This window comes from Megachile rotundata, chromosome 15 (genome assembly GCF_050947335.1).
Source record: "Megachile rotundata isolate GNS110a chromosome 15, iyMegRotu1, whole genome shotgun sequence".
NCBI classification, from domain to species: domain Eukaryota; kingdom Metazoa; phylum Arthropoda; class Insecta; order Hymenoptera; family Megachilidae; genus Megachile; species Megachile rotundata.
The window spans coordinates 12675556-12700588 of NC_134997.1; the positions used below are offsets into that span (position 1 = coordinate 12675556).

The 25033-nt window shown below is 40.2% G+C and overlaps 2 protein-coding genes and 1 long non-coding RNA gene across 3 annotated transcripts; 1 reads left to right on the forward strand and 2 right to left on the reverse strand.

Annotated features, from left to right (window-relative positions):
- The first annotated feature begins 1416 nt into the window (after positions 1-1416).
- On the forward strand, positions 1417-25033 carry HGTX (HGTX homeodomain transcription factor). Its single transcript, XM_012285877.2, has 4 exons — positions 1417-2152; positions 6970-7080; positions 11620-11828; positions 23068-25033. The coding sequence occupies exons 1-4, from the start codon at positions 1417-1419 to the stop codon at positions 23263-23265; spliced, it is 1254 nt and encodes a 417-aa protein (XP_012141267.1). The 3' UTR covers positions 23266-25033.
- Positions 7035-14109, reverse strand: LOC143265822 (uncharacterized). The gene is made up of 7 exons (XM_076540025.1): positions 13840-14109; positions 13449-13656; positions 10100-10185; positions 9947-10035; positions 9691-9840; positions 8946-8991; positions 7035-7162 (listed from the first exon to the last, which is right to left on the reverse strand). Exons 2-4 carry the CDS (start codon positions 13645-13647, stop codon positions 9949-9951), a joined length of 372 nt encoding a protein of 123 aa, XP_076396140.1. The 5' UTR covers positions 13648-13656; positions 13840-14109; the 3' UTR covers positions 7035-7162; positions 8946-8991; positions 9691-9840; positions 9947-9948.
- LOC143265825 (uncharacterized) lies at positions 17722-19450 on the reverse strand. Its single transcript, XR_013040572.1, has 3 exons — positions 19315-19450; positions 19093-19173; positions 17722-17863 (listed from the first exon to the last, which is right to left on the reverse strand). It is a non-coding gene; the product is annotated as an uncharacterized LOC143265825 (long non-coding RNA).

A 25033-nucleotide genomic window follows, 5' to 3' on the forward strand; every position in this document is an offset into this window, starting at 1 on the left:
GTCATTCGTTGAATATCAAGCTGGATGAAAGAGGACACGGAAGGAGGAGAAGCTCGCGTAACCGGGCGAACGAGCGACTAAGAGTGGCATAAATTATTCATCTTCCAGTTGGAAAAGAGCGAAAGGTTTGGTCGATGGCGTGGCGATCATTAGATTGGTCGAAGTCTCGCCAGCCAGGCCAGCCTGCCAGAGCCAACCCCGTTAAGTTCATCCGACATTAGTTACGTCATCCTGAAAGCAATGGTTTAGCCGGATGAAGTAACCGAATTCTCGTTGACACGTGCATCGCCCATACGTAGAACGGCGAGGAACAAGCCAAATGGACCATCGGGAGCAAATAACTCGATTTGCTCGGGCTACGCGTACTTGACTGGTTGCGAGCTCGCCGGAGACGAGTGGCGAGGGTGGTGTGGGAGGTTAAAGTAAGAGAGAAAGAGGTACAACGGTGATGGAGAGGAAGGGTAAGGGGGTGAGAGCGCGTACGACAGTCAGGGTGGAAGGAAGCAAGGAAGCAAGGAAGTTATCGAGGCGGTAGTGTCACCATAGTCGTACAGAGGTGCCCAGTTGTCGAGCAAACTAGCGAGCCAGTCAGCCAAACAGCTCAGCCAGCCAGCCAGCCAGCCAGCTCGCTAGCCAACCAGCCAGCCAGCCAGTAAGCGAACCAGCGAGTTCTTGTTTTATTCAGTCGGGATCATAAATTACGAATTTAAACACACAATGAAAGACGCTTAACAAGAAGCTAACGCGAGATTGAGAGGCCCCGCCCGAAACACCTCTTCTTTCGGAGGAACAAGCCAAGCGAGCCAATCCGGGCGCAGAACCGCCCTTCGTCGCGAAGCCGACCCACCATTTCCACGCCAATCCACAGGCTCGTTCGGTAGACGGGCTAGGAGGCTCGACCTATCGGCGGTGGGTACTGCGCGAACCCGAACCCAAACCCGAACAACGGCTCACAGCCCGACCGAGCACGACCATGCCGAGAGAGTGAATCGCGAGGATAGCGAACAGACTCGTTGTTCCTCGATGCACCCCAGTCGCACACCACTTGGCGAGGCGAGTCACTCGGCAACCCCCTATTAGTTCTCTCCTCGTGCTTCCTCGTCGATTCTCGTTTACACGACACTGTCTCTGTTCGACGATCCTCGGAGTCCTTCGACTTTCCTTCCAGACCTCCTGGATCGATCGCTCTGGATTAGGCCTTCCAGGTGGCAGGGAGCCGAGATAAACGCGACGCGATGGATCGGCTGAACAGTGATCGGGGTTAACTGTGACACGGGCATCGTCGTCACCGGTCCCAGTGAGTGACAGCATGTCTGTTGTGTATCAGTGAAGGAAGTGGTGCGCCTAAATCCGGGCCAACTCGCGAGGACCTCCGCCAACATTTTCCACTCATTGCCGAACTATGCGTGGTGCGAGATGGTGTGTTCTTTGACCAACTACAACAACAACAGCGGCAAGAATTGCAACGATACCGGTGAGCCCTGCACGGACTTGGAGTCGCGGTCCAGCCCGGAAGTCGCGGGCCAGTTAAGTGAGAACATGTCCTCGCTGAGCGACGCTCACAGGAGGAACAGCCATTTGGAGGGCGATCGAAGTTCCTCGGCGGGTTCCTCGTTAGGTTCATGTTCACCGCCTCCGGCATCCAGCCACTCGCCGCCGCCGCCCAGGCCACCCTGGTTGCATGACTTCCACGCGGCTGCAGCTCCTCATGTTCTGCAGTTCCTTAACCTGAGTGCTGCCGGTGGCAGCATGTTGGCGAGCCAACCTTTGGCTGCTCTGCACTCCATGGCAGAGAGAAGCCACAGTCAGCAGCACCAACAGCATCAGCAGCAACAGCAACAGCAACAGCAGCAGACACATCATCAACAACAGCAGCAGTCAGGTCTGCAGTTGCCCAGGATCAGCGTGCCCTTGTCCACCATTACCCAAGGACAATCCTCGCCTACTGGAAGTGGTAAACACAGTCCAGCGACCTCCATCACGTCCGTCGGAAGCAATCCACATGGGATCGACACAATACTCTCGCGGCCGGCGGCCACGCATCCTCAGGCACCCGTCTCGGCGACCCACGCCGCGTTACAACCGACGCCGCATCCTCAGCACATGACTGCGCCACGGTACGGCATGCACGCGGGATTCACCGCTTCTTCGGGTTTGTATTTGTATTTTTATTCATTTATTTATCGACTGACGATGTGACCTGTAACGAGGTGTAATGTAGTTACATAGAAATTACTCCAGATTTCTTATTCAATTGTTTGTTGTACTTTATGTACAGGTATTGTATAACAGATGGAAGTGTTTGTATTTGAGTGGACATGTCTGATTATAGTTTCATTTTTAACATACTTATTTGATTCCCAAATTATGTAAACTCCACCTCAAAGATTCTTCTATTTCATTGTTTGTAAATTACAACTATACGCTGTTTAACAAAAGGTTGATTGTTGTACAATATTCCATGTGTATAAGAGCGAATGGACACGTTTGATTTCCAGTTCTATTTCTGAAATATCGACGGAGGAAGTTTGTGTTTGGTTGCTAGAGTATATATGTATATTTGCTGATGGATTAACTCTTCTTTTTTTATCTATAGATATTGTATTCTTTCTTTATATTCGAGAAAATATCATAAGTTAATTTTGACGAGAGTTGAAATCTGAAATTGAAAGTGTTTTAACGTTAAAATGTATAAATACTTACACAGATCGTTTATGTAAAATTTAATTCTTACCATTACATTACTTAAAGTACCTGACATTTTTACAAATCAATTATAATTAATACATGAAAAGGAATATCATTTTTTTATGGTAAAACATTTTATAGGAACACAAGTTTAAAATACTAAAAGCAAAATTAGCAATGAAATAAAATCGTTCTGAAAGACTGGTGAATTAATATTTATATTCGTGACAAAAATCTGATTGAATTCGTCTCAGCCATTTTTAAACTGATTTATACAAGTGCTACGCGAATGAACGTTAATTTATACGAATTAATTTCAATAAAATCAAAAGAGACGTGTTTTAGTTTTATAATTCCAGCAGACGATCGAAGAATAAAAATGATTGTTTCTGAAACGAATTCATACGATTATATCATAAATCCATATTCCAGATTTTTAAAAATATTTTACTTACAAATCTTGCTTTGAAAGCTGCTTCCAAACTTCCACATAAAATCGAACGTTGAACATTTAAATTTGTCGAGAAACAGAATTGCAAACTTCCATCTAATTATTCCGAAAGGAAATTAATTGTTGAGTAAATACAGGGCTGTTCTATGCACAAGTATAATCTGTAACTGTCGGGGGGCTCTATCTTGAACTTGATCCCAGATTACCTGTGCATTTAAAATGATTAAAGCGGCAATTATTTACGAACCCGTTCGTGTCGCTTCACTAATGAAACGAAAGTGAATTGCAAACAATTTCCCCTCGCCATTACAGATCGTAATTAATCGTGTATCGATTTTAATTATCATACATGAACGAACAAAATAATCAGCGCAATATAAAATGCATAAACAAAATAATTTAAATTTAACATCAATAAATTATAATTAATTTTTGGAAGAGCGCCATTTATCCAAGTGTTGATGCGTCGGGAATTTGTTTGAGTTGATTGAAAAGCAGGGACCGAAGGGTCGGAATCGATTCCGCATCGCAAACTCGCCTAACCGAATTAGATAAACGCGTAGAGTCTCGAAGTTAGCGTATTTTGGGTTAACCACCTGACGACGGTGGCCAACTTGCACGAGGGATGCTGATCCTTGTTCAAGCACACATTGAAACTGTGAGAGGGATCAGCTGTGTCCTGTTCCATTGTCTACCTGTAACATCAAAGATCGTAATGAGATACATTAAATTCCACAAATACTTTTGATAAACTTAATCTTAATATTCTTTACAATCTTTCGGAACCTTTGGAGTTTTTCAGTTTCTAAACTCTGGGTCTTTGTAATTCTTTCAACTATAAAACATTCATACACTACTCAAAAATTGTTAAAAGTGAAGCAATCGAATCTGACAAACATGTCTAATAAATCTTGCAAATGGCGTTAAATAAATGTTACACAAACATAAATGTTTGAATCGGAAGTTCCCTGCAGAGCGGAGCCTAAACGATACCAGTTCCGACGGTTACGATCGTGAACGGGTGAAATGAAGCCTGTTGCGAAAATCCGCTCCAAACTGTTCGTTTAGTCATTTCGACACATTTTATTGTGAAGTGTGAGAACCGAGGGTGTTCAATCTCATCGAACGGATTAAGCGTTTATTATTAATGATACGGTGGCACAGGAGAACGAATATAAATTTAGAAGCATGGCCATCAAGAGAGAGGCATAAAAATACTAAACACATTTTATGAACGAGGGAGGCACGTGACCGGGGTTCATGAGTTCATGAATTAGGCCCTTGATGACACTGGCAAGGTCACTGGGGGTCGGAGCTGATACAATTAATTTAAAACTACTTATTAAATTCTCTTTAACCTTCATCATTTTTAAATTATTGAATGTTTCGATAAATTATTTTACAAATGTATGATCATCGCTTAATTGAACTTAGCTTCACAATGTTCAAAATTTAAATTTGGTTAGCACAAAACCAATTTCGAATTTAATGTTTAGTTATAGAAAATCAATTTCATTTACTTTCTCGTTCACGCTCGTATTACAGAATCAATGCTATTATCACTGTTATCGTAACTTGTCTTATCAATGCTGTTATCAGTTTCAATATTTACACTCATTATTAAACTGCTCCTTGTGATATATGTATAATTAAAATGAAACCGATATCTTTAGATAAAATGAATGCCAAAATTTAATAAAAATGTGTCAATCAAATACATGTAACGTGACAGTATTATCGTTGAACTAATTTCAATATTTTTTGTGAGCTAAGCTCATGTATGACAGAAAGGAGAAATAATACAGGAAAAACGAATGTATGAAGGAAAACGAGAAAAACAACGGCAGAGTGAGATAGTAAGGAACGAGATCTTAAACAATGTTCGCTAAAGGAACGCGGCTCTTTTCAAACTATAGCTGGTTCCATTATTGCGAATTATGGCCACGATTTCTGAAGATATTTGAACGTCCACCACGGACAAAAGTAGCACGGCAGTCGGATATAAATCGCAAAAGATTCTTTCGAGAACCCCTTGGTAGCTTTTACGGGTGCCACGACGAAGATTTCTTCTTTTATTGGAAGGAAAACAATTTTATAGTGTCTACAGTGTTGCTCAACCATGAATCTTTTACAACTATCGCGGCTTCTGATGATCACTGATTAAGACATAATCACACTGAACTATGATCTTGAATAGATAAAGAATCGTGTAGAGATAAAATGCAACGCACTTCAACGCGTGATAATACGCTTGGTACCTTAATACCTGGTAATACAACTTATGCAAGTTTAACGCTTGGTAATTCAGCGCGTGATAATATCACAAATAGCAGTTCAATGCGTGGGAACACGACGCGTGATAATGTAATGTGTAGTAATACAACGCATGGTAATTCAATGCAGAGTCATGCAATACGTGCAAGTACAAGGCTTGACTATACAGTAGCAACCCTTGACTATACAATGCGTGGTATAATACTTGAATATGCAACGTGTAATTTCTATGCTCTACAATAATGAGGGAACACCAATACTGCACACCAAAGTCGATGCGGAATATAACATGAATTTACTGTATTAGCTTGACATGTCAGATGCATTAAATAAATATTTAATCCTTGTAAAAAAGAGACAAGATTTCTTTCCTTTCATTGTAAGTAAGTTGCAGTACCCTGTTCATGGTGCACGCTGTAGAAACGTGTATTCCGCCCCCGAAGTAAAATGGGCGAGCGATGCATGTCGCGCAATACGGAACGCGCAGGTTCGATACGCATCCGTGTGTTCATTCAGCCTCCTCTTGCTACCAGCCCTCGTTGCATCTGCTTTCGTGATAATTCACCGTCGCTTCTCCATAGTCAAAAGGAGTTTAACAACCCCTTTATTGTATACCGATACAAGAAATAACAAAACTATTAATTGCAAGTTTACGGTACAAATGTATAGCTACTGACTACACTGTTTTTTAAGAATGCAATTCATGAATAGAAATACTTAACTCCAGTCTCAGAAATTTATTAGTATTTTTCCTTAAAGTCTCGATTCATCTTCTTCACCACAATTCTGTCAACATGAAAACGCTCGATCTCCAGAAACTGAGATTTTCAACCCCCTTAACTCATCCCGGATTATATGTAGGGCGAGCACCATAAAAATCTCTGTTGGAGGTTCAATTAAAGTTGAAGGATCCTCGAGCGATCGTCAGCTCCGTAGCCATTGAAAGCGTCGCTGGATGATACCGAATATTTTTGTTGATGAGTATGCAGCCTTCAGTCGTTTATGATCCAATAAATTTTATTTGATTTCAACGTAACGGACAAAAGGAATAACGATCGGCCGATCGTTCCTGCTTCGAGCACACCGCTCGATAGGACACTAAAACAGGAAATAACGTTTTATATGTGGTGGGTTTTCAGGGAGTTGGGTTAGGCGGTGTGACAACGTGGTTAAAGAAAGGATCGTTCATAGTTTGCAACAATATTGTTGGTGGAGGATTTAGGTAGAGTAAGAATAGCTGGTTACTTTTTGTTGAAGGGGAAATTTCTGTTATGATTGGACTTGTTGGTGGCCACAAACGTCAAGTTGCGGCCATCCTACTGGCTATACGATCTCTTGAAAGATATAGTGAACTATAAAGGGTAATACAGGTTGCTTCCATTATATCCTCATTTACACAATGTTCGAACAATACTCCTTGGTATTTTTCAGTCTTAAAATATGTAACGTTTTATATTCAATTCATAAAAAAATACAAAGGAAAAAACGAGAAAAGAATAACTATTTGTGCATGCGCATACCATACTCTGTTCATGGTATATTTGCTTTGAATGCAGGTATCGGGCAATTTCAACAAAGAACGGAACCACGGCATCCTGCTGTCTATTGGCCAGGTCTTCAGGGATTAGTCAGCGATCCTCTGGCATGGCGAGCAAGACTACACACACGTAAGTTTCCTTTTGCAATATATGTACATCCACTGTTCTGTATTTGTACTTTGTACGTATCTGAACTTAGCAAGTTCTGCTCCTGTAAAAAATAATTCACTGTTAACTGCATTCTTTAAGTAACAATAACAAGATTAAAAATAGCAAACTAAATAATGGAATTAGGAAGTCACTCGCATCAATACTTCTTCAATTTCATTCAAGGAAAAATATTTAAATTCTCTCTTCATTAAAAATACACAAAAATTTTAAGATCGTCCTATACCATCTAATTCACACGTCACAGAAGATGGTATTACCATTACCAAACCTCATGGTCACGGAAATAGAGACCTAACGAAAAAAAGAAAAGAAACAAGGAAAAACGAGGACGTTGAAATGAAAAAGATTGGATTGAAAACATTGATCCATAGCAATGAGGGAGCCCTAGATATTTTTCTACCTTCGGGATATTTCGGTTCGTCCGATTTTATACAGATTTGACAGCTGCTCGTGTTTGCTTTTGCGACGAGGAAATCGGTTGACCGAAACGAAAAAACATGTGTCATTGAATCGCTAAACGCTGTTTCCGAGATCTAAGAAAACACCTTTTTTATGTGTACATGTTTCAACGGGAAATATCGATGACATCCAATTTCAATTTCATTTACTTGCATTTAATAATAATTGGTTAACGATATATATAGATAAAACAATATAGATAAAATAATTAATTAGATGTAACATCAATGAAAGCAACTGAATGGTATTCCTTCTACGTGTATCTAAAGAAAGACTACGTTACACATATTCTCTAAAATATACCCCATAAAAACAATCTAAAAAAAGAGGAGAAGAAGAACTTTCAACTTCAACATGTAACCACATCCTCAAACAATATCCGATACCCTGAGAAGGTATCCATCTACGGTCCATCGAAGTCGCGTCTTCAAAATCGAATTCTCGGCCAACCCTGCGAAGGTTCACTCTGAAAACTCTCATATCTTGTATAAAACTCGTGGTTAGACCTGAGGCGATTTGTAAAAGCGATTAAGGGTGCCGCAAAAGAAAAAAATCACAAACAAAGTGAAAGAACACGTGACGTCGAAGAAGAGAGCGAAGCATCCCCTTTCCGAGAGCATACATCAGCCCTGTTGTGGCACATGTGCCAACCCCGCACGCACACCAGCGTCCGACGACACGCTGTAGAAGGGATGATGGTTAGCGAGCAAGGAGGATAAACGAAGGGAAAAGAAGGGTGACGAAGATAGGATGTAAGTACGCGTGGAAGGGCGTGGACGAGCAAGCGTGTGTTGTTTCAGCGTCGTCGGGTACGAATGTCACTGCGGGACGAATAAGAGGGTAGCATAGCGGTAGTCCGCTGCGGCGGCGTCGGATCCGGAATATCATATTCAATATCAACCCTCGAGAAAGCATCCCCCGCCATACCACAGCCGGCCCCTGGCTTTCCACACTCACGCGAATAACTCTGGCAATATTTTAACTGTGGCATCGCACGAACGACGGCTCGCAGTGTAGACCCGGTTTCTAGCTTGCTCTCGTGCCTTTTCTACCACCATCCCTCGTAACCTGACTTACGACCTGGAATACACTGACACTGTTCGATGTATGCTTTATACACCGACTTGTAACGTCGATAGGCTTCCGCGTGAAGCGAGCGAGGAGTTCTAAAACGATCACCCTGGGACCTAACACTTAAGGTCCATTTGTACATTGACGGCCTAAATGTGGACCCAGCTTGGAAGCACTGCTGAAATAAACGTTGATCTTGGCTCTATTAACTTGTCTAAATAGTGTGGCATAGCATAATTCATATTGATAGAGTACTGCAGTACAGCGCTAACTTGCTCTCATACACTACTCACCTTTTTGTTCTTATTACTACTATTCTTGGTTACCATCCAATCGCCCCTGTAACAAAATAATTTTATAAACACAGATCGTTGATGGAGATGGTTTTTTAGTCTGAAAGTGATTGCTGTGGATAATCGTTCTTACTTGCATTTGGCTCTTTTTAACACGAATATTTATGGCAGCTTTAGATTACAAGTTTACTGTCTCTTCGAGAGCCAGTTACGAGCGATGAAATAGTGTTTCCGGGTTATTAAGGACTGCTGGATGGTGGATTGAGGTTGCGAGCGACAATGTGGGTGGTGATATCGAAGGACAGGAGAAAAGGAGAATTAAAGAATGTGGAGATAAAGATGTCAAATGGAATTGGGGACAAATGTTGGGTGGACTCTGGATAAATTGCAAGAAAATTGTAAAAATACAGATCTGTTTTTGGATCGCATTGAGTTTTTAAAAGATGTTGACACAGCAAATTCTCAATTGCTTGCATTCGGATATTTTATAAAATTTGGTAGAATAATTAAGAGGGGCAGAGAAGCTGCGTGGACGAGCGATAACACGCGGTCAAACGCGTTACCCGCGGCACATAGAGAAGGGATCCAAAAGGAACGAAAAGGGAAGAGAAGGGAAGGGAAGAGACGTAGGGTCGTCACAACAGTATGGGTTGTGGGACTTTAATTTAATAAAGCAATTTGTAACGGAATACGGAACGAGGCAATAATGGCCAGTTGGCGGGGAGGGTTCTAATGAGCTGCTTACCGCACTCCACCCTCTGCTTCGATGGAGGTACACGTTTCACGCGATATCCCCTATTCATCTACTTAGAAACTGCGTAAACTCGTGCAACTTTCTCTACGGTAATTCGATAAGTCCTCGCTTTTTTGCCCTCATTTAACCCTCGTCAATCTTCTGCTGAAATTCGTCACACAAATGTGTGAAGTCAATTATAAGTACAAATATATAAATTGCTTTTCTGAATATAGATTCTTTCATAAGTACTAATATTATACATTACATCTAAGAAACTGACGTCCAATCATAATGTCCTCTTATGATGTCTGATCTCCTCGATGTTCCAAGGTTGTGTATTCCAAATTTTATTCCCTGATTGAACAAAATATTAACACCAACGTATGACTGATTCTATAATGCAATTACAATACTATACCATGCAAGCAAGATGTTCAACCACAACATATCTTCTAATGAACTCTCCCTTCGCAATGTTCCATTGTTGTATATACACTCGATCTCCTGTTGATTAAAATACATTCATTACCTTTAATTTATATGCCACATTTTATGAAATTATTGCCATAAGTATGACTTACACGTTGCAACTAAGAAATTCATAGTCAATCCTAACACATCCTTCATGGACCCTAAAATTCTCAAAGTACCAATTACGCTTTGAATTTCATCCCCTGATCAATATAACAAACGAGCGAGATAAATTAGTAGATAATTTTATCACAATTTTCTGGACGATTGGTTAACTTTACGAGCAGAACGGACGGGGAGATCATGCTAATCGCGCCGGTTTTTCGCGTCACATCGCTCGTGAACATCTTCGCGCCGCGATAATGCCACCCCAATTTCACCCCTCTCGTCACGTGCCATCCTATCCGACGATAGTATCTATCCTGGGGATCGCGCATCGAACACGGGATTCAACAGCACCAATGGCAAGGATAACAAGGATAACAAAGTCCTCCCTATTTGCGGAACACTAAACTCACGTGGCTGGCACGTGCCGGCAGGCGTCGGGACGCCATGATTGTGGTCTATCGCACAAGTGTTTAACCCTTGAACGACGTGATCCTGTCAAATTAAACGACCATCTCCTCCCCCTCTTTTTATGGCTCCCTTCAGCAGAATATTCAGATATTTTTCATCTTTCAACTTTTAAATCACCAGGGTGAAATTTGAGCACCTCTTATTAAAATTAATAAAAACCTTGTGAGTTATTTTTGAAAGGGTTGAATTATGCGAAATGATCAAGAGGAATTCAGAAGATTTGACATGGAGGTTTTTCGCGCTTAACAAGCATTTGCAATATCGACTTTTAACGTTGATGAAGCGAACAGAGTTGCACGTCGAAGGAAACACCGCAAAAGGTTGCAATCAACCGGTTATCGTGGAATAATTGGATGGTTTTTAATAGATGTGTTCTACACAACATTTTCGGCGTGTAACGAGATGTAAATTTATGACGTAATTATCGATAGGGTATGTAAATCGTCGGGAACAAATACGAGAGCCGATAGCAAGAAGAATGACGCAAAATTGATGAAGATTAATTACTTGGTAAAAGGGATGCGTACCGTGCTTGCGATTTATTGAATAAGTTTCGCGATAATGTGACCGTTTAACGAGAAACTCGACACACGTTGCTGTTGCAAAATTATCCTGCTGCACAATTTCTTCCCTGCAACTTTTAATAGATATTTAATATGCATAAACTCGAAATATCCTACTATAGTTTATCTCTACCTCAATAAAAGCTTGTCTCTGCTCCTTAACATATACTACTTTACATTAGTAGAGTGTATACGAGTATCTCAGTTTACACTAGTAAAATAAATGACAGCTACTACACTCACTCTACTAATCGTAAACCAGGCTTTAACGATGAAACAAATGTTATTAAGGTGACGAGAGTATCTCTGAAAGATATTGATGTTACAGTGTCGCAACAGCTGGGTTGTCAGCAGACGATGACAGGCTCCGGCGGAACTGGGGAACACGAGGGTGGCAAGAAGAAACACACGAGGCCAACATTCAGTGGCCAGCAAATCTTCGCCCTCGAGAAAACGTTCGAACAAACTAAATACCTTGCGGGCCCAGAACGTGCCAAATTGGCGTACGCCCTCGGAATGTCCGAGTCCCAAGTCAAGGTAAGGAATTTCTGTCATCCCTTGGGGACGAGGGTGATTTTTTAGCGATTAGACTCCCTTAACCGTGACGAATCATTGTCGGGGTAAAAATTGGTTAACTATCAACCCTCCTGATTTACAATTATTCCACAACAAACGGGACGAGTCAAATGCTAACGCAAGAAGAACGTAGACTAATAAATCACAATTTGAAAAATTCAATAAGAATAATTTTACGGGATAGCAGCGTAAATAAAAGAGGGAAGAGACAGGAAGATTCGTTCGTCGCAAAATTAGATGACGATATTGCTAGAATGTGGCATTACATGCACGGTTTTAATAAAGTTTACGGTAATCTTCAATAAAAACGTCACGATGATTTAAGTGGAGACCCGGCTAATTATGAGTAACAGATGTAGATGGGTTAATAAAAATTCATAACAGTTAAGCGTTCGCAGGCTCCGATATTAATCCGTGAATGATGGAACGAACAGAAGCTGCGATAAAAAGTAAAATCAACGGTAGCTGCCTGTTTTTAACGCTCGCCATCGTTTTAATATTTCCTTGTCGGCTTAATTGTTTAAGCGGGGATTACAAGCTTGAAAAATCATCCTTTTTAATGACCCGGGATATAACATTTGTTACTTCGATTTCGATCTTCTAACAGAACAGTCGTACGAAATTATTAATCCATTCTTTTTCTCCTATTGGAACTATATTTGTCTATCCATTTCTATTCCAACATAAAGTTCGAATAGTTTTAATTCTCCATAGACAATTAACGTCATCAATATTTGTCATTCTCAACAAATGTTTCCAGCTTTTGTTGTTTCACAATCAAAACTGTTGCTTATGCTTTCAGAGATCAAAGTTCATAAAGCGTTTAAAAAATTGTATTAGGTCTAGTATTTCGACGGGAAGTCGTAAAGGCTAATCCATCGAAAAAGAAAAACCGTGTAACACATTGAGATTTAGCAGCTTTCATTACGATGTGCCAGTTTTCCGCGTGATCCGCAGCAACTCGAGGGGTAGGTAGCGTGATTTTAAAACGCATTTGTTCAACGGCGGCTTACTCCATCAACGCCGAGAGCAAGCTTCTAACGAGGCAGCCTGTAAAAAGTTCGAAGGATAAAAGAAGGTGACAAAACAGCCCGGAGACGTGTCAAGCTTTGCGGCACCTGCGTCATTCTCGGCGCCGCTCTCTCGCGAGAGCCCTCCATTCCCTCCTCCAACACACCCACCAGCTCCCCCTACCTTTTCGTGTTCGTCTCCGGCAATATTTTCAGCGGAACGAGAGGAACAGAGAAAGAGGAACAGCTTCCAGCCGGAGGTGACGACAGCCAACGTCACGGTAGCACTCTCACGTCCTTCTTCTCTTCGATCCCTCTCTCCTCTTTCTTTTTTTTCCTTTCATCCACGTCTCTGTCTATCCGCCTATTTCTCTCCATCTTTTCTCCTCTCTCCCTTTTCCTCCCCTACCCACTTCAAGTTCCTATTACCTATCTTCCCATATCCTCCCACCCCCGCGACCATCCAGCGATCTCTACCGGAGGCTTCCACCTCCTCCACTTTTACTCCCGCCTCTTCCAGCTACATCCGTGGAGTACTTCTGCTTGCAGCTTCAGCTCCGAGAGAACTCACCGCTCGAAGCCTCCTGTTCGTCCTCCTCCTTCGTTCGCCATCTTCGACCCTCGCAACCAGCTTCCCATTTCGAAGCCTCAACCCCTCTGCCTCGCTGTGTCTCTTCCTCGCCTGCTATCGTTCCTCTTTTTCTCTCGCGTCCTCCTGCTCTGTCTGTCCGTCTGTCGCGGGCCCCGGACCATCGATGTAGCGCTGTCATTGGCTCGTTCTACGCCGCCATATTTACATTTTTATTGAAAGCTACAAGTCTGTGTCGGTGAGTGATGGCAAGGGGATGAGCGCAGCGCCCCCTCCGCGTTCAGGGTTGCACGGGGTGGTGGACGAACAGAGAAAGAGAACCGGAGGAGGGTCGGAAGGGTGGCAAAAGGGAGGAGGGTTAGCATTCAATTACCTCGGATTTCCTCGGCAAGAGGCGATTCACCTCTGCGTATATGCCATCTTCGAGGGTGAGATTGCCCCTGGATCCAACGGTGGCAGCGCGTTTTCCGAAATATTACGACAATATATACCCGCACCCCGGGTCCGTGCGGGACAGAGTCGCTGATTCAGAGGCATCGATTCCTCCTCGTCGCTCGTTGTTTAGCCGACGACGACGATGCTGCGGCCAGATTTGCATTTACTCCGTGCTGCTAGACGTGGGAACCGATGCGGAGGGAGGAGCTGTAGGGCTGGAACATGAAATTGTTATTATTCCTGTATCAACCACTACCTGTTTGCAAAAATTAGTAAATGCTACCCCCACAAATAACTTTATTAACAATTAGTAAACTGAGATAATTTCCAATAAAAAATCATGTGAATATAAGTACTCATATTTAGATTGTAGGACTGTACAGGGGGAGAAGAAAATTAGAGCTTAGAAATTGCTGTTGAAAGAGAAATGAACTTTCGTGAATAATTTATTGTTCACCTGTTACTCTATCAAGTACCTTATGAGGGTTGAAGACGCTTAAAGGAAATGAAATTGCTGTATGAATTATTAAAATCTAGAACTTTGATGAAATTCTATCAATGCTAATTCGTACTATGAGTTCTCTATTATTCAGAAAATTTTTTGTGAGTTATTAAAAATATACAGCTATGGAGTTGTCGGAATAAAAGGAGACAAGACCGAAGTTTCGTAAGATTATTGTGAGAAAAATCAAGGTGTTGCTTGCTGCTTTGATACACTACCAGAAAGGCTTCTTCGCGAACTTTGCTCGTTTGCTAGCGTGTTACGATCATGTGCCGACTATTACGTTCCTACTTGGTGCTTTCCTTGATGTCAACTGGTACACATCAAGAATTTACTACTCTCTATCATCATGTAATATCATCGAAGTTTCATTAAATAATTAACAAAAGAAATCTCATCATCTGTTTCAATTATACAATGTTCTTATTTTAATTTTTACTCAATGAGTCCAACATGCGTAACATTACCGTGCGTTGAAATCTCTAGGAGGTTAAAAATGATCTTGTCAACACGACTGAATTTATTATTCATAAATGACTACGATTAAATGTATTATATCTATAAACATTGACACTATTTTATGCGAAATTATTTGCTTGATATATATACACATATATTGGCGTAAACATTTTGTTTGAAACATTGCGCGATAAGCTTAACCGGTTTGACGTAACGAGATATCAATCATTAACATTATTTACGAAAGGATTTTCGTTCAATCGATATTATATGTTTGAGATGAACGTGAATTTATGAAGTACATTTTGCAATGAGAATTTTCAATGGCAAATCTAATTAAATGAAAATTTCACTTTCAACATTTTTTAACAATTAATATGACACGTATGCCTATATTATTATATACATCTGCATATCGTAGAGTTAGGCATTATTCAAAACGTGATTTATACTAATCTAATAGTTTCTTCATTAATAAATGATATATAAAATTTAGAAAGTTTAATTGTAACATAAAAACATTGATTATTTTATGTAGTTGTTTAAAAACCATTAAACTACCCGTGCAAATATTTTGTTCATACAATTGACAGAGCAGCTTAAACGTTAAACTTCTTATGGAGCACTTACGGATCGTCCTGTATACAAAATCGATATCCTACGTTCGTGGTTTTACATCCGAGATTTATCATTTTTTCAGTATCGGAAAAGGATTAGTACGGCATATAGGGATTCGCTAGTTCCGCTCAACGAAGATATATGTGTTCTGTCATTCCACATTTCCAGATTTATCACTTTTTCGTTTCCGAAACGCGTATCCCGCCGATATGCGTTTCTGTTTTTCCTTTTTCTGTTTTTTCCCCTCGAAACCAAACACACGTAAAGCTTTTACACAACAACTGATCCCATAAAGCGTCAACATTAATACATCGTTATGACGCGAAGATTAATTAAACAAGATTTTCTGTCTATTCTGTTCTGCAAATAATGGTTAAAACATTACTCAATTGTTAGTAAAAGAACATTTGCGAATTTAGAAATCTGAAAATTTATAATATGAGGCATGAAGCTAATTTCAAAATTAAAATAAAAGTTGCAAAAAATTGCCTTGTCCCTATTTCCATCAGATTATCCATTTCCAAGAGCAGCATTGCCTTACCAGAAACATTGCGAATTGGTCTGACGCGACGGCAGAGAACTGGTCTTCGTATGACTCCGCTATTAAGACTATTACGCGGATCGTCGTTCAAATTGGCAACGTGATATCCGTCGTATGATTTAGTTATCTCGCTCGACGAAGCGTAGCAACAGCGCAAAGTGCAACGACAGGTCCAGGAACCGGAAGGGATGAGGGAGAGACCGGTAGCGATGGGGAGAATCCGGTAGCAATGGGGAGAGAACCTAGGGCATTCAAAGCACAGTTAAAATAATTGAACTATTTCTATTTAACTATTAAATCATAAATGTTCATTAGTCACAATTTAAAATGCGAATATCCAAACTATTCAAATGTATATCTCTAGTCGAAAAAACGCGGAGATTTCCACAAACGAATGATCAAGAGAACAGGATCATCCATCCCCCTATTAGAATCTAATACGGCAAAGTGAACGCGGAGAATTTGCGAGTTAAAGACCGTGACACCCCTGCTGTTCGTAGGCGTATCACTCCGTGTATCAGAGAGTGAAGTGAGAGAGGGTGGTTAGATAGAGGAGAGACCAGGAACAGTAGCAGCAGCAGCAGCCGACCCGAGTAGAGATGGGGTAACAAGTTGAAGTGTTCGCGATGGACCGGAACAGGCCAAGGGTGGGGTATGACGAGAGTTCTGTCGACCAATGGTGGGGGGTTACGAAGCGACAGGAGTAGGGTATCGAGCGCAAAAGGTGGGGAGGGATAGGGATAAATAGCGCGGAGGGTAGAATCACAAGCAGAGGGAAGGAAAGGGCTTAGATGGTGTTTACGCAACGGTGGTGGTAGTAAAGTGGCGGTGGTGGTTCCCCGTGACGGTAGAACGCGGACGATGGGGGGTGGGAGGACGGTGGTAGGCTGCTGCAAGAGGGGTGGAGTTGTTTACGGCGGAGTAATCTGCTCGTCGACGGATACCAATATCGATGACGTCAATTAGTACGAGCGAAAGCCTCCTACCCGCTTTTCCTCCACCATGTATCATCATGGTGGTGTATGTATGTACGGCGCGGCGGCATGGCATGCCGTGATAAATCACGGCAGCAGGCGGCGTTTCCCTTCATTCACCTCCCACAGCTCGTACCCTCGAAATTGGCCCACATGTACTTGACTCCATAATGCTACGCCACCTGTCTCTCTTTCTCTCTTTCATTCGTTACCTTTCTTCGTACGATGCCGACGCTTTATTTCGCGTCTAACAACCAACGGGTCCTTGACTTCCAGCCATGTATCGGGAGGGATATTATATCCAGTCCAGCCGCGACCTGTCCTTCCTATTACGTTTCATGCCCGGTGTAATTGCGCCAATCGACGACGATATTTCTTCCGGTGGACCACTTCCGTCTCTACTCACGCATTTGCGGCCAATGAACGCGACCCTGCGGTCAGGTGCCACGTGATCGAACGGTTTTCCAGCTACTTCGCTCGGGAAAGGCGACTGGGAATGGGGTGACTTTTGAACTTTGCTGCTCTGATGCTACTTGGATTGCTAGATCTTTGGTAAGATACTTCGTTTGATCAGGATGAGTGATGTTTGCATGAGCGGTAGAAGGAAGAATAAGATTTTACTGTCACAAACTGTATTGGACTTTGGACTTTGAGTGAGGTCTTTGGAAATGAGACTGATCAACTTTTGGGGGCAAATATTAACGATTACTAGCTTTTACTCGTAAATTTTATTAGGTTTTGAACTCTGAAGACTTAAAAACTATTCACCACAATTCATTCCTTGCACTATATTTTTTTATAACTTCTTATGATTTCCCGTTCCAAAATTTCCATGATCAATTACGTTGCAATATCTCCTGCGTTGAATCTGTAATTCGATTGCTGGTTATTATTTGATACAATCTTCCCACAGTCATAAATACTACAATTTTTCTTCGGAAAATAAAAAAGAGAAGCGAAACATTGTCGAGATATAGGGTAGAAGCTAAAAACCCGACTTTGATCAAAATCGGGCTTCTATGAAGGGGACGAACTAATCCTGTAACACCCTCGAGTGTTTCCTTGATCAAATTTGATGAATGTATCTGTATCACTGTACACACGTATTAATATTCCCCCTTCCCATAATTCATTCAGCCTGCAGAGATCAGTGCGGCGCTTAGGAAACAAAGGAGGACACGCATCGCAGATGTGATCAATAAGATTTGGACGCGTACTACTTCTCGACGAGCAGGGGATTATTTAATTGACTTTCAGCCCTTTTGACAGCAGTAAAAGGCGTTTTGGGTGAATCGAAAGACCCTCGTGTCACACAGTTCCGTTCCATTAACTTTGTTTTAACACCCGTATTCACTGATACATGGTGAAAATTACTTGAGTACCATTTGAGTACTTAGCAACAAGCACCAGCTATTGAAACTAATCAATTTTTCAAAATCAAAGATAAAACTTATTGAAATCTTCCTGATACATTATTCCTCAAACATGATCGATACTTTCAAACGCAAGCAAATAGCCTCAAACGATTAAAATCAAGCTACTTACTCGAATCTGATTTACGATAAGAGCTATGATTCTTGGTGGATCCTCACCGGGACCTGATCATAATTCTCTAAATCAATCGGTCCAAAGTAATTTCCCCGTAATATTACAAAGTGCTTGGAGCAGAATGTTTCTTCAAATAATAAGTAATGCGATCCGCGAGAATGGCAGAGGGTAGTTGGCTGTTGGCGATAATGCGCTCCTCTGTATTCCGTTCTCGTACCGCTTCCCCATATCGATATGTTTCCTCACCCTTCCCCGTTACCCTCCGACCAACCATTTGCCCTCACTCGAAGATCAAATGGCTTCACCGATTCGCGTTATCCCCAATATTCTATTTTTATTTCGGAATCAAATTTCGCGACCGGGCCAACCGAATTTTTACGAGTCTCTCTCTCTTTTTATCTGTTACAATCTAAGAAGAGAAAAAGGAAAATACACCCTTTGGAATTTCGTTTACTTAAATCTAGTACTTGTGTCACGATTTCACCCTACTTCAAATGAATATCGATAATGGCTCTTCAAATTTCTCTGTTTTATCTGAGATTTACTCACCTCACATTTTTTAGTAGACGTGTTGCGTAGAATTAACATTCTCCAAAATTATTGAGTGAAGTGAATCGGCGTTTCCTGTACCTAAAAAAATATTACTGTGAAATACTATTTAAAATATCACTCCTATATTAAGAGTAGTGCAGCATAAAAAGAAAGTACTATAGCTGTGGTACTTTAGCACAAAAAATATTATTATACAATTAAAAGAAAGAAAAGACTCACCTCATTTTAAGAATCGACCAAATATAAGTTTCCGGAAAGACGATTTTGAAACAGGATTTCTCGACAGGTCTTTGACTTCGTTTTCACGTACATAGCTCGATCGACCTTAAAAATTTATTGACGTGTCAATGAAACGGTACCATTTGAATGATAAGCGAGTTCAATGATGTAGAAAGTGTTCGAGTAAATGTCACACACGACTTTCCACGCATCATTAAACATCCCGCTCTCCGGTAGTCGCGACTGAATTTCATTTTTCTATGGTTACACATGTCTGTGGAATTCACGAATTTCTTTGGCGTTCGTTATAAAGTGTTTAGAACTTATAAACTGAACTGATATTGTACCGTCTACTATACTAATTTTATATCAATGTTTACCTATATATCATTATCTAAAATTGAAAACAGTAAAGCGTTAAATAGCTCATTTCGCAATAAATCGTGTGCAATTTCCCAAACGTTGCAGACTGACAAGGTCTGATCACCAGCTCAGCCAACCACGGTCGACCGCATTCGATATAAATACTCTCATTTGGTAATATATCTCATTAAGGCCTCATTGATCCACCGGTCAGATAAATTCATCCGCCAGTTCAGAGTTATGCGCAAACCAATCTCTCTCGTCTATCGCTTCACCGATAAAAAGCTACTGAAGCTGCAAGTTTATCATGTTGGATTAATTTATAGAAAAGTGAATCGAATAGAGGGGAAATATTTGGATACTCAATTTAGTTAACGGTTGTTTAACGTCGACGAAATATTAATACTGTAGTTGTTCACAAAATGCTGAAACATCCCTTGTACTAGATTATTATATCAATAAAAGTAGACTGAAATTCGCCTGGGTGGTTGTTAAAACTTCTTCGCCTTTGCACGGTTAATTTAACCTGCAGTCCAATTTCATAATTAGAAGTTAGCAATCTCCATTAAGACCCTAAATCCCAATTGTGCCTCGGGACAACGTTTCATTTCCATCGACAGAGGGAATAATAAGAGCTGGCGCAGCAAAGTGGAATAACAGGATACGAAAGCAGGGAGAAAGTAAAAGTTGAGTGCGGACCGAAGACAACATGAAAGTTGAGCTGGAATATGTGACAGGGTGGAAAATTTGAGGACGAGAGAGAAATCATGAAAGAGGGGTAACTTTTTGATCTAAGTGACCTATAAATATTATCGACAAACTTATACTGATAAAAAGTTTGATTTCTTTTTAAATTAAAATGGAAGGTACATAGATTATTAGGCTAAGAATAAAATTACCACTAGCTTATAATTTGTAACATACTGTATGAAAAAAGAATAATAATTAATACACTTATGTAACAGTAAACCATTTTCAACCTTTAAACAAAACATAATCTATTCCATTCTTGAATCAGACTCCTACTGTTTAAATTCCACACTCATCCCCGAAATCCATCCTATCCAAAGTAACGCGTGTTCATGCAAATTCTCTGTTGTTCGATTCGTGTATCAAGATCTGAGTCACGCCTATAATCTTTCGCATAGTAAATTATCCGCCAATATCAACGAGATTAGATACTGGCTGTTACATTATCTGTTACGAGGGGGGTTTGAAAGAGAGAAACAAAGCTATGGGGATGAACCAAACTAGAGAAAGAGGGTCGTAACTGAACAGATAGAAAGAGAGCGTCAAATAGAAAGAGAAAAAGCGAGGAGACACTTCAGCCAGGCTATAAGGGCTTTGCGCAGTTATAAATGCGGTTTTGTATCTAGCTTTACAGGACAAAGTAATGGGCTTAGATAATCCTGATTTAATAAATCGAACAGTTGCGAGGGACGCACCCAGCCTGAGCGTTTACAACGCGTGCGTGACTAACACGTTCAAAAACAAGATGAATGACACGCTGGAAGACCTGGTCGTGCATTTACATTTCACCACTATATTTCTTTTTTTCCTGGCTGGAAAAATCCCGAAAATACCGATCCAAGTCTGCCAGCATTAACCGCCAAGAGGGATTTGCCGATAGAGGGTTCGTCAACCGTTAGGGACAGGTGTTAACAACACGTATTTATGGTACATTAATCTGAAGTTTAAAGTTCGATGCAAGTGGCTATAAAAATCCATGAGTATTTTAAAAAATATGTATATAATATTCTCAAAATATTAATGATTAGATTTTCCAATCATTCGAATGAATTAACCAGAGTTATAATGTTAAACGTTCAATTTGAGGGCACAGTGCAGAGAGATTTTAATGGCTTATTATCGGTTACTTGCGTCACGTTTTGGCCCCATTACGGTCTATTAAATTAGAGGTAATTCCTGGTTAAACAGTGTACCGCTATAATGTTATCCGAAAATCAATTCTTACGATGTAGTGGGATGATTTTGTCCTGCTTGATTAGAGACGAATTGCTGTCGAGAAAAAAATTATAACGTTAAGAAAGGGAAATATAATGATAACAAAATGTGAAGAGGGAAAATTTACTCTGAGAAATTAGGGTGGTTTAATAAACATAGTTACCTGATTAGGAGGGGCAGGCGCAGATGAATTTTATGCCTGGAGGGAGGTCAATAACCTCTCCGTAAACCTTGACCTTTGCCCATGAAAATTATTCAGGGAGGTTTGCACTAGATGGCAGGGTCATCAGTTCTTTAAAAAGCACAAATTTTCCTGGAAAATTTGAATAGAAGTTTTCTTTTTAAATTGAATCTCTCTGTCCCTAAAATTATGCAAAACCCGCGTAGTGTAATTTAGAAGAAAGTATCAAAGTTGTTTATAAAATAAGATTCAAGACAAATTCGGCCAACCACATATGCGATTGAAAATCCTGTCTTTCACTTTTTATACCAATGTAATGATTTCTAGCTCTTTCAAAAAACTCGCTAAAAACTGAAAGATGAATTTAACAAAACTGGCAAAGAAGAAGGAGCCCCTATTTAAAGAGGAAATTGACATTTTATGTGTCGGCCAAGCGAAGAGGAGAAACAGTCAATCTCGCCCAGATTGTCTGGCTTCCTTTCTCTCCGTTATCTTAATTCCTCGAGTGTTTTAATTTTCATCGGAACAGCTATTAACTTTTACGGCTGGTCGTTTACTTTTTAATTCGTTTACCGCTTCTCGCGCCCGCGCTCACGCTTATATCTTTAATTTAAGCTCTCGACTTGGCGGCCATTGAACAAGCCTGCGGATTGGCGAGAAAAGAGGGGTGGCCAGGGGTGGAGTTTAGTGGGGTCACGCGGAGCTGGCATGGATAGAGAAGGGTGGTTTGTGGGTGCAATCGGTACGCTCAGAGTCCCGCTCGCTCCCCTGACGCCCGTTACGTTAATTAAATACATTGTTGTGGGGACACAGACTCCTGCTGCGTATTTCGAGCTTTATAGATGTACAAGGCCACCTCAAGTCGCCCTTGTTTCCTTTTTTCCTTCAGGTACGCTTTTGTCTTCTCCTTTATAGCTGCAAGTTTGTCCTTTTTTGTTTCAATTTTGATTCAACAATCCTCTGTATGGCGTGGGACTAATGGTGGCACATACTGAGCGGAACCGATTTCTTCACATTTTCCTAGTTATTTAAAAGGAACTTCTGCGAAAAAATATGTTAACTACATTCGCAAAATAGACCTTAATCTGAAAGTTAAATTGACGATGTATAAAGAGTATTCCATAACAACTTTAATGGTATATTCAACAAATATGAATAATTAAAAAGTTAATGTAGTTAAGATCACTACATTGGTTCATTTGGAAAAAACAGTAGTTCGAATGAAGCGGTTGGTTTGCTTGCAGGTCTGGTTCCAGAACAGACGGACAAAATGGCGGAAAAAGCACGCAGCGGAAATGGCGACGGCAAAAAGGAGGCAAGAAGAGGTCGAGGGTGTCGTTGCAGAGGGTGAGGATGGTTGCAGCGACACGGAAACCGATGGAAATAGCGAGACTGCTGCGAAGAGACTCAGAAGAGAGCTGGAACAACAATACAGGCATTAAATAATCTAAAAAACAGCACCGATTTTAATGATGAATAAAAGACATTCACTGGGTAACTTCCTGAGAAAGGATACTCATGAACAGGACAAGATTGATTCTATCGACCAGAGTATAGATAAATAAATTTTAAAATTTGGCCTTTCACTAATAATTCATTCACTTATATAAATCACTCGTTTCCGATTTCCTATGTCGATTTTTTAATTTTATACGAAAGGAAATTAATTCTCGTGGCCACATAAATTTAATTTTTAGCTCATTCTTTTTTATAAAATACCGTTTTCTTGGATATTATTTTGCAAAGTACAAAACAGTTTGAAAATTTGAACGAATTATTGACTCAATCTCGTAGTTCAAGGATTAAGATTTTAAATTTGGTTCATCTAATATTTCCTGTCGTTAATAGAAATCTACCGTCATTGTATATATTTGTACTAAGATACTCGTATACGCATCACGAGCAAAACGATCGTGCCATCTCTCTCGACGTACGTTAACAAAGTTACACGAGAAATTATTGTTAAGTCGCCAGACGAAAGTGGGTGAAATTATTTGCAGGTTGAACCTTAAAAAGAAAGAAAAATCTATGTAAATTTCGAGTGTCCCTTTATGATGATTTTAAGGCAAGAAATGATTCTTGTAAATGATAAAATTAAGTTTTTGTTAAGTTGATTGTAACTAGTCTAGTCAAACGTACGTTCACGCTTTCAGGTCTAATGACAAATTGCAGAGGGACGGTTGCATCTGCAACCCCAAGATCGAAAGTGTTAAATCCTTGCAAGTCGAAAGCTGATTCGAAAATTCCTTATGAACTAATTATTCTTTATTTAATATTGCAAGCTCAAAATCTCAAATGATATGGAAAGGAATTGTAAAAAGCGTGGTAAAATTTCTTGCAACTTGCCTTAAAATTACTTTCAACTGATCCTGCAAGTAATTAATTGAACGCTCGTATCCAATTAACAACACATGTATAGTAAAGATATGCTGAATATCGGACAAGCCATTACCACCACTATAAATATAAATATATAAATATAATAAATAACACGCAAATGAGAATGCAAGTAAAGTAAGAAGAAGGAAATAATTCCCCTTACAAATTGTCTATTTACGTCCCAGTGAGCCAAGCCAATGAAAAATAAGTGGATCGAAATGGATTTTGTATATTCTGTAGATACGGTAAACGTGAATGTGATATTTAATAAGAGTCTGATATAAAATACAGGTCGATTCTAAAGCTAGCCACCAGATTCTAAATGTATATTTATGTTTGTTATGTGAATGAAAAATAATCTTAAAGATTAACTGTGATACTGGATATTAAATCTTGACAAATAGAATGAGTTTTGAACGGTTAAGTTATAGCTACTGAAGGCTAGAATAATAGTTATAACCGACTCTAATCCAAAGCTAGAACAATCCACCCTCAGTTAGAGTAGTTACTCCAAAATTAGGGCAATAGTCTATTCTGAGTAGCAAATTACTCCAAAGTTAAGTAACAATTAGGTCAGAACAATAATCTATTTTTATTCAGAGTTATAATCTACTCTAATAAAAAATTAGAGCAATAACCTACTCTAGCAATCAAAGTACTAATCTACTTTCACTCAGGGTTAGAGTAATATGCAATTCAAACTTAATGACGCACTCTAATTAAGAGTAACAGTCTACTCAACATTTGAGTAATAATCTACTCAGGTTTAAGCCTATAGTAACAGTACTAACTTGAAATTAGAGTAACGTATTCAAGCACTTATTACAAAAA